Source organism: Aegilops tauschii, chromosome 3 (assembly GCF_002575655.3).
Source record: "Aegilops tauschii subsp. strangulata cultivar AL8/78 chromosome 3, Aet v6.0, whole genome shotgun sequence".
NCBI lineage: Eukaryota > Viridiplantae > Streptophyta > Magnoliopsida > Poales > Poaceae > Aegilops > Aegilops tauschii.
Genome location: NC_053037.3, coordinates 479980773 through 479996133, shown reverse-complemented (window position 1 = coordinate 479996133; position 15361 = coordinate 479980773). Strand labels below are relative to the sequence as shown.

The following is a 15361-nucleotide window of genomic DNA, read 5'->3' as shown; positions in this document are numbered from 1 at the left end:
CATCTAATATACAGCTTATGGTTATTTAGTTCTAGAGATTAAGGAGTTGATGAGTAATAGGGAGTTTTTATCTCAGAAAATTCACCGAAGCCAGAATAGAGTTGTTGATCGGTTGGTCAACTATAGCTGCTCCGAGAGAACTACTGCCGTGTGGTTAAACTCGGTTTCACTTTCTATTGAGGATTTGTGGCCTTTCGACTATACACTATATCTTTACAATAAAAACTCCCTTTACCCCGAAAAAAAAGAAGGGTCAAATAGCTCCCGTTCCTGACAGTGGACAAGCTTGGCAGCTCGGTCTGATGGTTATGGCGCCAGGTTGTTATTGGTGCCGTGAAGAGTTTGAATCCCGGTTGTCCCATATTGGGCCGACCTGCTAAGCTTCTCTGCAAGCGCCATCAACGCCAACCGGTGCTTACGGCGCCGAATAGGAGCTCCCCTACTTTATCCATCTTAGAGTTGGGTCCTGGTGTTCGCCATCTTCTGGGCCTCCCACTCGCGGGCCATTCTTCGGATCCTTCTAATGGCCTTGGGCCGGCGTCCAGGAGTGGGCCACGCCATAACAAATTCCAGGTCCAGTTTTGTCAGAAAAAAAAGTTCCAAAAAATGAAAAAACAGGTCGAGGCACCGACCACGCACGCATTCGCGCCCCCGAGATCCCGTGGGATCTGCCAGCACGGGCGGGGCGGGCTCGGACAAAAAGAAAGGAGAGGCACCGCCAGCGAACACCAGCCGTCGATGGGCGGGGCCAGCTGGGCACGAGATCCCTCCCCCCCCCGCTCCTTTCCTTTCCCCAGTTTCCCTCCTCCCCTCGTCGCCGTTCCATTCTCGGATCTGCCCCCACCCCTCCCATTCCCCTCCCGCTCGGCCCGGCGAGCAGCGCCGCGTCCCGTCCCATCCCGGTAAGCGAAGCGTCGACGAGGCCTTTTCTGGGTTGCTCATTGGCCGGGTGATCGATCGGGTCCGCGGGAGGAGAGGCGAGGCGAGGCGGCGACGGGGAGGGAGGAAGGGAGGCGGAGATGGCGCACCGGGTGGACAACGAGTACGACTACCTCTTCAAGATCGTGCTCATCGGCGACTCCGGCGTCGGCAAGTCCAACATCCTCTCCCGCTTCACCCGCAACGAGTTCTGCCTCGAGTCCAAGTCCACCATCGGCGTCGAGTTCGCCACCCGAACCCTCCAGGTACCTTCTTCCCCGCGCACGCGGGCGATCTGATCCCGTCGCTCTTGCTCGGTCGGCTCCGTCTATCTATGATACAATTGCGTGCGATGTGAATTTGAAATGCAAATGTCGTCCGTAGCGTCGTCATTTGTGACCCTGCGCTGGGCTGGGTGTGCTCTGGCCTGTTGAGCAGAGCATTCGTTTGAATTTGCAGTCACGGCGTAGGAATAGGACGGGAGATCTAGGTGAATGAATAGATGATTGATTGTGCGGTTAAAAGCCAGGACACCTGTCGTAGGCCAATGTGTTGTTGGCTGCATGTCTGAGCGGACACCTAGCATAGACTACTTTTCTGGTCGTATGACAATGACAACACATGGTAATGCCGTGAAAATACCGATGTAGGCTTTGCTTCCGATGCTTTTGCATATGAGATAGTAACGGGGCTAGATTGTCAACGAGACCCCATCTGTCGTGGGCATGGTTTCAGTTTTCTTTTGAAGAGGATAGTACATCATCAACCAATTACATATTGTTCAGAAACCTAAAGGTAAACGGTTTTCGGAGCAAAAGAAACTTGTAAACAACTGAGCCGTTTTAATTGCATCATCATCATCATTAATAGTATTATTATCATTATTATGTTTTTTGGGTTGGCACTGCACTAGAAAATATGTGAGAGCAGAGTCTGTGCCCAACAGCTGTTTGATTCACAAGCCTTGCGCTAAAAAGTAGTGCTGGCCTGGGTGACCTGGATTGATTGGTAGAACCGGTTTCTTCTTTTGAATTGTCATGCACTTAGCAACGAATTGCGACCCTATGATTTGCACTACAGACTATGTCCTATTGCCAGAAAGCTGGAATTGAACTTGATTTCTCTTATCTCTTCTGGTTGGTTGATGTTGAATAACTATGTGTTTTTAAGCTCATCATTGGTGCTCCAGTTAAAATGTTTCGATAAGCTCATCATTATGTGATCCTGCCTGAAAGTCATCGTAAGAAGATGTCATTGCTGTACTTATATTTCAACAAATATTATAAGTAGTCTTCCAGTACATCCCCATGTTTTTTACCAGTGCATAGTGACATATTGTTGTCTGCTGTAGTACATGAACTTCAGTAAAAGGAAAATAACATGTAGTTAGAGAATCCCTTTTGTTCCTTCCAGCTTTTCAATCAGGATTCAGTAACTGGGGATGCATGTTCTATACTCGTGTTAAATACATATTCTTCTAGTGAAGCTCAGCAGAAGTTTAATTTTGTTTTGCGGCAGATAGAAGGAAAGACTGTGAAGGCACAGATATGGGACACGGCTGGTCAGGAGAGATACCGTGCAATTACTAGTGCATATTACAGGGGTGCTGTTGGAGCACTCCTAGTCTTTGACATAACAAAGAGGCAGACCTTCGACAATGTTCAGAGGTGGCTCCGTGAGCTCCGGGATCATGCAGATGCCAACATTGTTGTCATGATGGTTGGGAACAAGTCAGACTTAAACCACTTAAGATCGGTTCCCGAGGAAGACAGCCAAGCATTCTCTGAGAAAGAAGGTCTGTCGTTCCTTGAGACATCTGCACTGGAGGCAATCAATGTGGAGAAGGCATTCCATACTGTGCTGAGTGAAATTCACCAGATTGTAAGCAAAAAAGCACTTGCAGCACAGGAGTCTGCTGCTGCCAACGGCCGTTCGATGCAAGGAACGACTATTAACGTTGCTGAACCATCCGCCAACGCAAAAGGTTCTTGCTGTTCCTCCAGTTGAAGAGCTGGTTCCGGTGGAAGAGATTCTTTCTGGAAATGTCTGCTTCCGCAGAACTGGACCATGACAATATACATAGGTTATAGTTTGGTCTCAGATATTCTTGTTTCTCATCCCGAATCCCATGACTGGTAATTCCTATCGCAAGAACACCTTTACCATACTCTATAACCTGCCTCCATCAAATCATTCTCATTTTGTATTCTTATAACTATCATCGATTTCACTTGTACAATTGAGAAATCGAACAACATGTTGTAACAATGATTATTTCCTATTAACAACAATAATAGTTGTTAATGGAATTATTATGCTCTTAAATTTCGTTATAATTGCATGAAGTGCACTGTCGATGTTGGTAGACCTGATCATATGACTGAGCAAGCACTTTCTTTCGCAGGCTTGATGTTTGAGAAATTCTCGACTTTTCTTCAATTCGAATAGTATTATTCATCAATCCTCTTTTGAATTGCTCTAACTGCATACCCATGAATCATTCTGGCTGTGCCTCTGACCATTAGTGATTTCATGATGTGTCTTATTGCTCGACCTGTATTCTTTTTTTTTCCAGCATGATGGTAATTTATTGAATTTTCACGTCTCCGTTTTTGAAACGGATGAGAAGTCTTTCGTGGCATATTTAGCATGAGATGAACTATTCATACAACACGTGTGTTCCATCGGTTTTGTTCGTCCCAGTTCTCCTTTTATTTTGTCGACAGTTTGCTGTTAGGTAATTACTGGCAGATTGGAATTTCACATGCCTGTCATAACACAGTATACATGTATAATCCTACAGTATTGCTTGGATCTAAATAAAACTATAAGTTCAATAAAAAATTATAGGTTAAATTAATTCGAATATATTTTTTGTATGCACGAGTTAAAACCCGTATACATTGGGCCTTGGTGGCCCACATGTTTAGCGTCGCATCGGGTGGCCTGGGCACGCTGGCCTGAAGTTTTACCTATCTGCGCTACAGTCATTTAGCGATGTGTTCTGCTTTCCTGCAAGGCTGCAACTATTCGTTCGCGCGGTTGTTCACGCTTCGTTTTCGGATTGGATGCACAGAAGTGACCATGGTGACCTCGCTCCAGTGGCCTACCACGATTGATTCATCCGCCCTGCGCCTAGAAACAAAACTAGTACCAGGAGAATTCAGCGTGATTTGTGTTGGTACGCAAAATGGGTTAGGATAAACAAGTATGGTTGATTTGATGATTCTGTTTTTCTTTTAAAGGAGGAAGACTCTCGGCCTCTACATCTGGACGATGCATACAGCCATTTTATTAATTATTGACAGAAGACCTTACAAAGTCATACAACAATAAGATTTGATGATTATGTACTACCCATTTTTTAGAGGGACAATTCTGTACCATCACTCTACGAGTAACAACATCGTTGTCGCTTCCAATACTCCGCACTTTACTTTTAAGTATCTGATATTTGTGTGTAAACCGTAAATCCAAACCGATTCTAGACTCTTCCAATCAACTTCCTCTGTCCCAACATAGCTTGAAAGACGTTTTCTTATTATGAGACTGAGGAAGCACATTCTTAACCGAGGATGTGACAGCTTTTGTTCGCATCATATTTCATTAGATAGAAAGAGCTATAAAAGGTGGGAAGGGAACGAATGGACCATGGAGGCATACGAAACCATTTTTTTTTCAAAAAAAATGGTCGAAAAATCATGAAAAATGCTGGCAACAAGCTTCAAAGCGTTACAGTCACATAAAAAAATTAGGGACAAAATGACTTTCGTGATATTGTCCAAGACAAAGACAAAATCAGCACTATAGGTACTATTCACTCTATATTGTCCTGGACAATTTGCTTTTATGCTCAGATTTTTTATGGGGAGTTTTCGTTGTCAATTTTTTTATAAGTAGGCCAACATGACAAGTTTGTTCGAAAAAAGTTTCAAAGACCATTGAATTTTTCCTGAAGTGCTAAAACAAATCCTAGAAAATAGTTTATGGGGTTCATCTACAACCAGATGTATCCTGGTATTTTCCATAAAAGGTGCCCGTTTACCGTAACCGGTACCTATCGCCCGGTGGGCCGGGCATCCCTAACTTTGGAGTTGTTTTCAGTTTATGGCCCACCACGGTTTAGCAAACTTTTTCTTCTCTGATCGAGAGGGCACATACGACCCAAACCCTGTATGGTGCCTTAAGCGCCGGTTACAGTTCATTCTGTAAACCGGGGCAAACCACTTGTACGACCTTGGGCTCGGTCCATTTAGCTCCTTTTTTCGCACAGCATTCGTACGTCCTGTAGGCTAGTTCGGAGAGCTCGATCGGTGGATGCAGTTTTTTCTCTCTCACTGATTTTGGGAAAATTCTAGAAGTTTCCAACAGTTTTTGGACAGGTTTTTCCTGGGTTTTCCCAGGACGAGTTTTGTTAAGTTTTTCCTTTTCATTTTTGTTTTACTTCTTTCTCTTTTTTGTTTCATTTTCTATGATTTCTTTATAAAACTTGACATTTTTGCAAATCTGTGATTTTTGCGAAATTCTTGAATTTTTTTAGCCATGAACTGTTTATGAATTTCATGATAATTTTTCAAATGCTTGAACTTTTATCAAATCCATGAACGTATTTCAAATTCATGATTTCTTTTAGCTCGTTTTTTTTCATATTTGTGAACTTTTTTCCAATTTTCATGATTTTTTTCAAATTTGTGAACTTCTTTCATTTTCGTGAGCTTTTTTCAGTTTGTATGAACCTTTTCAAATTCATGAACTTTTCTCAAATATAATTTTTTTACATTTTCGTGAAAAAATCATTTTGCATGAGCCTTTTGATAATTTTGAATTTTTTCAAATTCATGATTTTTTCAAAAAAGTGTGAATTCTTTTTCAAATTTATGTTTTCTTTTTTTCAAATAATTTATACTGGGTATATAATATATGTTAATGTTGTACTAAAAAAAGGGTCAAATAGCATTGTTTTTCGGATAGTAGACAACAAAGTGATATCGGTGTAGTGATTATTGAGCCAAGTCTTTTGTCGGCGTGTTGGTTTGAATCCCATGTCTCCTAGGATAACGCTCAAAATATTTTTTTTTCATGTTTAGTTTTTGAGCAGGTTGCTGAGACGGCCCGTTGCGCGTCGTGCGCGAGCGCCGAATAGGAGGTCCCCACATATGATGTATGGTTTAGATCGAGCGCCGGCCAAAAGAGTGGACTAGGCCATTCCAATAATTAACATAATTTGTTGATAGGATCTCCTCAACCATGAACTTCACAAAATCATTTTTCTTTTGAGGAAAATTGTTTTTACAATGGCTATAAACAAATTTAGGGTTTTTATCAGTTGTGACACACTACTCAATTTTGTCACTAGGTTTAAACTACTCCAAAATGTCATCCTTTCATTAAGCGTGTGCTCAAAAATTACACTCGCCACCATTACCATCCGATCAAAGGCCATTGACCTGGACCCCTAGACACCACAAGCCAGTGTTCCCTCTGCAACTTACTATAACCTGTGGGTCCTAGTTTTTGGCACACAAAGAATGGAATCATAAGCAAAAATAGTTCACGTGAGGGTGATTGAATCCTCACGAGTTATTGTTTTTTCTTCTTATTTAATTCTCTATGTCTTGACAGCTAGGACCAACACGTTATAGGGGAGCGCTGACAAGTGGGATCCAGGGGTATTTTGGTCACTTCACACTAGTCAATGGCCTTTGACCAAGCGGTAACGTTGTTGAGTGACATTTTTAGCACACACTTAACTAAAGGATGGCATATTTTAGCAGTTGAAATTTATAATGGCAAAATTAAGTTGTGTGACACAACTAGTGACAACATAAAACCCCATAAAAATCAAGGACTTCCTAAGTCACCACTAAAAATTGCCCGACCTTAAACACAGGAATTATGCAAGTACAAGGAAGATAGAAGATCTTGATTGGATGCCAATCAATGTTGACCAAACAAAACTATTTTGAAGGGCCAGTTCTTTTGACGCTTTTAGTAGCTTATTTCCAAATTGATCCAAAAGCCCACAAGAACTCATTTTGAGGGGGTGGAGCTTAACTTATTTCCACACTCATCACCTTCACATTGGAAAAAATCGGGGGGGGGGGGGGGGGGGCAGCTTTCCGCAACTTCTCGCAATTATCACTTAAAAAATGAAGCGGTATATCTCCTTGCCCTCCTAGTTGCATACGAATTACGAACGAAATGCCATCGCGCCCATCCCACGCACCTACTCGGATGACCCAACACCAAAAGAAAAGACAACCAATCGCCCCGCATGCCTATGGACAGACCCTTCAAGTATAACTCAAGGCATCATTTGTCCATAGTGATTGTCATTAATTACCAAAACCAAACATCGAGACACCATGCTCTTTTAAGAGAGATAAAGACACATGTTGTATATTGGACGACTCAAAGGCAGTGAAAACGTGAGGTTTGAGAAAATATTTAGGATCCTCTAAAATGTAACAGAACAATTCCTATAGGAATTTCCAATGCCAATATTACAACCCAAAAGGCACCATAGGAATTTTTTCCTATGAAAATCCTATGTTCCAACTTCCAAACGAGGCCTAAATTGGGAACCTATTTCTCGTATATATCCATAGTAGTGTTTGTACTCTCATCCGTGCAAAAATCGCATAATGTTGGGCCCATTCGAAACAAAAAAATATTTATAGGCATTCATACAAGAATTTTTCTATGGTCATTGTGGGATCGTAGGATTGACTTTGAAAATTTCTATAGTATTTCTTCTTTTTCTCCATATTCTTAAGGATTCCAAATTTGATCAAACCTTATGTTTACACTTTTTTAAGAAGTCTAGCACATATCGATAGTCCATCTCTGAGCCTAGGCTCATCTGCTCTCGGTGAACGGTAAAAAAACAGCAAATAAATTCAAAATCTGCCCCCTTATTTTGCATGCAAGATGCTTGAGTGCGCCAAGTGCGTGCAAAATTTCATGGGAAATGACATTTGAGAAGCTCGTGGCAAAAAAAGACAAAATGAGCTCTGAATAGTGCGTTTTTTGAACTTTCTCACATGCCCGTTTTTTTGCTAAGAGATACTCAAATGTCCAAACACCATCAAATTTGGCACGAGCATCACACATTCGAGCATCTAGCATGCTACTTTTTTGGCCTTTTAATAATATTTGTGCTATTTTTTTATTTTACTGTTCCTCAACATAAGCATCTGGACCCAGGATCCAAATGGCCGTGTTCCACACATGTGTCTTTATCTATTCTCTTATCTCCTTATTGAACAAACAATTTCCTAGAAAATACTTCCTTTGTCTGAGTTTATTGCCCCCCACATATTTTTGGTCAAACTTTGAAGGTAAATTCAACTCATAAAGTATAACTATATGTCATAAGAATTATATACCATGCGAAACCTCTTTCAAATACAGATCTATTAGTATATTTTTCGTAACATGTCATATTTCGTTAGCCATGTCAAAGTTTGGCCCGCAATATTAGGTGGATCGATAAACCTGGACGGATGAAGTATAAGCAACCAAATATATATATTGTACAATTCGACATGAAATCCAAAATTTCTATTTTCTATTTCTATATTATTTTTCTATCCTTCATTTCAAACGGACCCTTAATAACAATAGTGTTAAAGCTGCTTCACTCCAACAATCGGAAGCAGCCCACGTGTTGCTGTTATTGGGCGGCCCTTTAGAGCATCTTCAACCGGTGATACATAAGTTGGTGATGTAAAAACCATTATAGGGTAGGAGAGAGAAGATTTTACATCACCACAGCAGCTGTTGCTTTAATAGTTGATGTAAAAAAAATTGCCATTCTTCTCCACAGTAGTCCAATATCAACTTGTTGTGGCCATCTAGCCTCCTTGTGCGAATGTACTCACGGCCCGCAACTAAACCATCATGTTTCGACCGCTTGTTCTTCTATGTGTGCACACCAAAGATAGTGGCCATGTCCTCCTCCTCCAAATCATATTCCTCTTCAGAAGAGGACAACCGACAGTGATTCACGAGTGTGAACTCATCAACAAAACCCCACGCATTCCGTCACAATCCACCACTATATCGCAACAAAAACGAAGTTCTAATTTTTCTACCTTGTAGAATCTTTGCCGAACACATAGTTGGCGCGAAGATGAAATATGGCTGTCGTAGCACACGGGGGCCAGCTAAAAATTCAGCTCTGCTGCCACTTGAAGCCATGGTTCATGGGAAGAGCTGCCGACAACCGAGAGCTTGCATGAGCGGTGGCTAGTCATTTGGCCACGACGGTCACGGTGGGGAAAGGGCGGCAACTATTCAATCTCGACGGTGACCCGGTGTTCAGCGATAGCCATGTCAGGCAACAGAGGGGCGAGAAGCCGCCGGAATCAACGAAAATTGACTGACGGTGAATGGAACCGGCAATGAAGGTCATTGCGGATGTACGGAGCGGCGAGGTGGCGGTTAGGCCGGGGGTGGGTGAGTTCCAGTTGGAATTGGCGTCCATTGGCGGCGTGTGGCGGGGAAATTTTTGCAGGGTAGTTAGCTTTGGCACTCCTGCCTTAGGGCATGGTTAATAATATAGCCAACTGCTGGCTACATAGACATATCATGTCATCAAGAGTTAGCATTATTAATTACTCATAAATAGAGTTGGCTATAAGTTCATAATTTTTTCTCACTGTCTTTCTATCTCTTTCTTCTCATTAATTGTTTTTAACTAGGAGCACGCGTAGAGCGTGGCTCTTGCATGAGAGCCCGCTTTTTTACATTTTTCGTGTCTGTCTCCCCACATAGGCAAAAGCGACATATAAGCGGGCTTATAGCGAGAGTGGATTTTTGGAACCCGAGTGTATTGGAGGACCTTATTTTAAATACTCTGAAAATCACATTCAAGGTTTCAAAAAATTCTGAAAAAAATTCTACTTGATCATATAGATGTATATTACACATGTGTGAAGTTTGGTGATGAAATAAGTAAATATGCGACCTATACAAAAATGACAAAATGATGATTTTCAAATAGTGAATAATGCATGCACTGTTCATCTTTCCAAAATCACGATTTTGTCATTTTTGTGTAACTCGCATGGTTACTTATTTCAGCATCAAAATTTACACATGTGTAATATACATTCATATAAACATGTTGATTTATTTTCAGAATTTTTTGAAACTTTGAAATAGCATTTTGGCATAGTTCAAAAAATAGGGCTCCAATGCACCTGGGTTCCAAAGTGACTTTTTGGCTTATAGCCCACTATTATACTTGCTCTTAGAGCAAGTATAATAAGGTACAGTCAGCTGACTATAAGGATTAAACTATCATATTTGTGCTGGGTTGGATGAGAGAGAAGAGGAGAGAGAAAGGAAGCGGGTTGTAGATTAACAGCCGGCTACACCACGACCTCAAAGAAACATTGTGAGACTACACGGTGGGCCATGCATTAATAAGTAGTACTATTTAGCAACTACTACATCCGTCCTGATTTATTGGTCCCCATTGTATTCTGTGCCAAATTTTGACCATAAATTTAACTAACAAAATTTTCTTACATGTCACCAAAAATTATATCATTGAAAACTATGCTTAAAACGATATAATTTTTTTTGACATGCATTAATATTTTATTAGTTAAATCTTTGATCAAAATTTGGCACAAATTACAAAGAAAACCAATAAAGCAGGATGAAGACAGTAGTTACTATACATGTTGGTTATTAGGTTGACTATATGTGACATTAAAACTCCATATATAGCTCGTTGTTGGCTATACTATTAACCATGCTCTTATGGATTTCTGCTAGAACTAGAAGGCAGCGATGCTGCAAACATGCAGCACTCGGGACCTTTTTTGGGCGTGATAAAAAATTTACGCCACCGTTTCTCGGTACATCACCTTTTGAACAGTGACGGAGCTATGTAGGGGCAAAATAGTGCCATGGCCCGCCCAGCTTAGAACGAAACCAATGCAAAGTATGGGCCTCACTGGGCTATGTCTGATTTTTTTTGGGTGATATTCTTCAGATTGGCCCTCCCTGTTCTTAGTTTGTAACTCCCCCACTGCTGTTGAAGCAACGTCTTTGTCCTTAGATGCCCTAAACCACAGTTTTTACATCGCGGCCGCAGTTTTTACATCGTTTATTAGATATGCTCTTAGAGCTCCCCGCAAAAAAAAAAGATATGCTCTTAGAGCAACTCCAACGGGCCGACCCAAACGGACGGCGTTTTTGTCCGCTTTTTGTTCGTTTGGGTCGGCCGCCCGCCCGCCGTCCGGCCTCTTTTAGTTTTGGGTCGGCATTACGCCCAACGGGCCGACCCATTTCACGACCGCACGCGTTTAAGATCATGCCGTCGCCCTGGTTTTGGAGCACCAGCGTGCGGGAAAGGTTCGCGCGCGGGGAAAGCCAACCCCGTCAACTCCCACAATAATGCGTTGGCATACAGTTGCTTTGTTATATATATATCGGGCGCAGCTACCAAAGCCAACCCCGTCAACTCCCACAGTAATGCGTCCCGTTTATGTGACGTGTATATCTGTGGCTTTGACCCGAGTACAGGATCGTCAGCCAGTCGCCTTTTACCCTGGTAGATATCCCAGCCCCGGTGCTATATAAAGGCCACCCCGTGACCTTGCCGAGCACCCCTCACCTTGTGCGCAGCGCTCACAGCCATTCCTTGCCATGTCGACCCCCAGCATTTATCTGAGAACCCAGACGCAACCCCGGGTAGCTTTGTCAGATTATTGTGGGACTTTACCTGCAGTACTATGAGCGCCACCCGTCCACCCCAGTACGAGCTGCTCAAATCAAGGATCACTCCTTCCACCTCGAAATATTGGGCAGTGGTGCACATCCCTCCCGCATATCCAAACCAAGATCCAACGGAAGTCTCCTTCGTGGGGAAATCCATGCCAACTCCGCAGATGGCCATAGAAGCTGCTGCGTACGAGGCGCTCACCCGCCTTCGATTCGCAGTGCCCTACGCCAGTGAGCGAGGGTACTATTATTTTCCGAGCCGTGCAGCACCCGGAGAAGTTGCATCTTTTCCCGGTGGGCGCATCGAGAGAGATCCAGTACTGGCCAACCTTGCCCAGTACGTCATTGCCCAGGAGCGTTTAACTCAGCGAGTAATGGGTTATCTCCAGAGCCTCGCTGATTTAAATCCTCGGATCGCTATTGGCAGACCACTGAGGCCTGACCAAGAAGGGCGCATTCACCGTCTGGTCAACCCGCTTCCCCCGATAGAAGAAGAGTGTGCCCCAGTGCCAGAGGCATTCTCTCGGGACCCAGTCCTTTTACCGTTTTCCATGTAAACGCCTCCGATGTATTTATTGTCCAGTACTTGTATTTATGTGTTGCAGCATGTCCGTAAAATTTTTGTGAAACGGATCAAATTTTTCTTTAATTCCTGTTTTGTGAGCGGTGTTGCCGCTGTTAGTTTTGTTTTAAATTATTTCTTCTCTCGCAACATGTTTTTCGAGAAGATCTCTTTTCCCCGAGATATTGCTGCATATATACGCATTTTCTCGACATAGATTTTTATTCGCGCAGCATCATTACAACAACTCTCCGCAGCCACCACTCGACCACGCGCATTGTTGCAAATCCTTGAGCACATTCTTGCGCCTATCTAACCACACTCAAGGACACCACAGTCTCCGTAAGAGGGATTTCTGTGTGTCCATTCGAGCGCGAGCTGCCCCGGCACTCCGGCAGCAGTTGGCCCCGAGGCCGCGCCTAATCCACGTGATCGCCGCCACCGCGAAGAGCCAACACTCGTGCGGCAGCATCACGACGATCATCCAGGATCATCGCGCACAGGAGCACGGAGAACCCCAGCAGCACCGCCAGGCCTCCACACACCAGGACCACATACCAGTCCGGCATTGCCTCCGCCATTAGAGCCTTGGCTCGAGCTCCTGCCAGCAGCTATGGAGGAGAGGGAGGAGGAGTGGGAACAAGGCCGGGTGTGAGGAAGAAGAGAGGAGCACCGCGACCGTTTTATAGCGCGAGATCGGTGTACGGTGGGCGAGGTCCACCAGCGCCACCCGTCACTCGGCCGCCGGTGTTCGGAGGCAAGTCCGCGAGCAGTGCCGACAGCGCCCTGGCCCGCGAGGTGAGTGCACGCTGCACCGGCAGCACGCACGCCGCGCACTACCTCGGTACGGCCTCGATGCCCTACGAGCTAGGCATCGCCGGTGGAGGAAGCGCGGGAGAGCGCGCGCGAGAGAGAGAGAGAGCCAGAGGAAGGAGAAGAGGCCGACAGTGGGCCCTGGGCCCACCTGTCAGCCAGAGAGAGCATTGTGCTCTCGGGTGCGACCATCGTATTTTAGTAATTTGGAATTTATTCTAAATTACTGTATCCCCATAGAAACGTCTCGTTTTTCCCTAACCGTGGATTTTTCCACACTACACCAGTGTGCCACACTGTGGTTTTACACCACTTATTGCCTTCTCACTGTAGCCGTTTGTTTTTGTGCAGTTGAAGGATTTCTTTGATAAAAACAATTTTATTTCAAAACAACTTTTAACAAATCTCGAGGATGAGATTTTTCTAAAGGGGGGTAGTGTTGTGACACCCAAAATTTTGGCCTTATTTTTGTTTATTAAAATATTGCCAGGAAATAAAACTTTTCCAATTGCCAAGTTTTGCCTTTGGTGGTTTTGAAATTTTTATACCTCTTGGGGAGAAAACCATCAAAGGTATTGTTGGACTTGATTTCTCTCTACAATAAAACAATTATTTAACAGTGGATTTAAATTTGCAAGGTTTATTTCCTCTGAGCTATATTTCTTGAGAATGATTTCTTTTGCATTTGGAGCCTGTTTTGCACTACAACCATTTGACAGATGCTTCAAAAAATTCCACCAAAATTTGGAGATGTCATGTGATGTTTCCACATCACTTTCATGCAAAAATACCTCTTGGCCATTGGAGATTTTGAGCTCCACACCAACTTTTCCAATCTGGTCCAGTAGGCACTTTTGCACTGCAACCCATTTAAATATTCTTCTGAAAATTCTTCCAAGTGTTTGGGGATGTCAGTGGATGCATACCATTCATCTTCAAGCAAAAACCCAGTGATGTCCCTTGGAAAATTTGAGTGGATCAGCCTCTTTTGCGTTCTGGTCCAATTTGGTGCTTTGTACTGCAACCATGTTTTTCTTTGCCCTAATAACCCTGAGCTTTCTCCTACTTGTAGCCCTTCCTACCAAACTCTTAAGTCCAGGAGATTGGGCTCATTGGAGGTTTTGAAGTGCATGTTCTAAACCCTTTTTCTTTCTGTCCAAAACTGGTGTTTTGCAAAACTTGCGCTATCAACTTTCTGTCTTTGCCAAACTAACCTTGCCATCATCTCCTGCATCTAAAGAGACACTGACCTGGAGATTTTGGCCACTCCAAGAGTTGCCTAGGTGCATCTGGCATTCTGTCGAACACCTGGTGTGCACAGTCTTTCTTGGCAAGCTCTCTGGTTGGCATTGTAGACTTGGACTCCTGACCTATCCACCTTGTCCACTAAGTGTCTTGCTTCCCCTACCGTCATCCTGTGTAAGGCCAGCTCCACCCTCGAGCTCTAGAGCGCGCTGGCATTTCGTCGAACAGGTGCCGTGCGTGCTCTGGGCGCGCCCAGAGCGCACGTTTTGCACGCGCGCGCACTACGCCGACACGCCGCACTGCCGCGCTCGACGCGACCCGACCCTCGCTCCCTCTGCATCGCTGAGCCGCGCACTAGCCGCCCTCCTGCTCCACGATCCCTCTGGCGTCCTGCTGCACCGCTGGCCGCGCCCTTGGCGGCACGCCGGCGTCGGCAGCGGATTCCGCCGCGGACGGCGCCGCCCAAGCCACCAGCGCACGACAGCTGCCTCAGAGCACAGGCCGTGCTTATCCTCCCACTCGTCGGAACGCGTTCGTCCCCGCCAAGATGCCCTGCAACTACAGCAACGGCTGTCGCCGGCGATCCTATCTTCTACCGCCACGGTCCAGCCTCGCCACGCTATATAAAGGGTCCCCGAGCCCCTCCGAGCACTCGCGCGACATCAGACACTCCCCGTAGAGCTCCCCCTAGCAGTAGATCGACCCATAGTGGCCGTCTTCCTCAACTCCGGCCAGCTCGGCCGCCGCCAAGCCCCGGCGCGATTCGTCGCAACCAGCCACCCCTTCGCCAATCCAGCGCCACCAAGAACCTCCCCGTGGTCTTGCGGAGCTGCCCAGCTGCCCAAGCTCGATCGGAGACCACCGGAGCCCCAAAGTCACCTCATCACCGTAGCCTCTCTCCGCCGCGGAGCTCGCCGCCGGTGACCTCCTCCGTCCCCACCTGCCTAACACCCACCGAGAGGACCGCCTCGGTCTGGCCAACCCATCCCTGCCCTTGGATGCCCTCGAGGAGCCGCCGTTCGTCGCCGGCGATCGCCGGAGCCTCGCCACCGTTCGGGCACAGAAAAGGGAGGGAGAGGGAGA

General features: G+C 45.0%; 1 protein-coding gene across 1 annotated transcript; it reads left to right on the top strand.

Moving 5' to 3' along the window:
- The first annotated feature begins 739 nt into the window (after positions 1-739).
- Positions 740-3263, top strand: LOC109760973 (ras-related protein Rab2BV). Its single transcript, XM_020319756.4, has 2 exons — positions 740-1184; positions 2437-3263. The coding sequence occupies exons 1-2, from the start codon at positions 1020-1022 to the stop codon at positions 2923-2925; spliced, it is 654 nt and encodes a 217-aa protein (XP_020175345.1). The 5' UTR covers positions 740-1019; the 3' UTR covers positions 2926-3263.
- The last annotated feature ends 12098 nt before the right edge of the window (positions 3264-15361 follow it).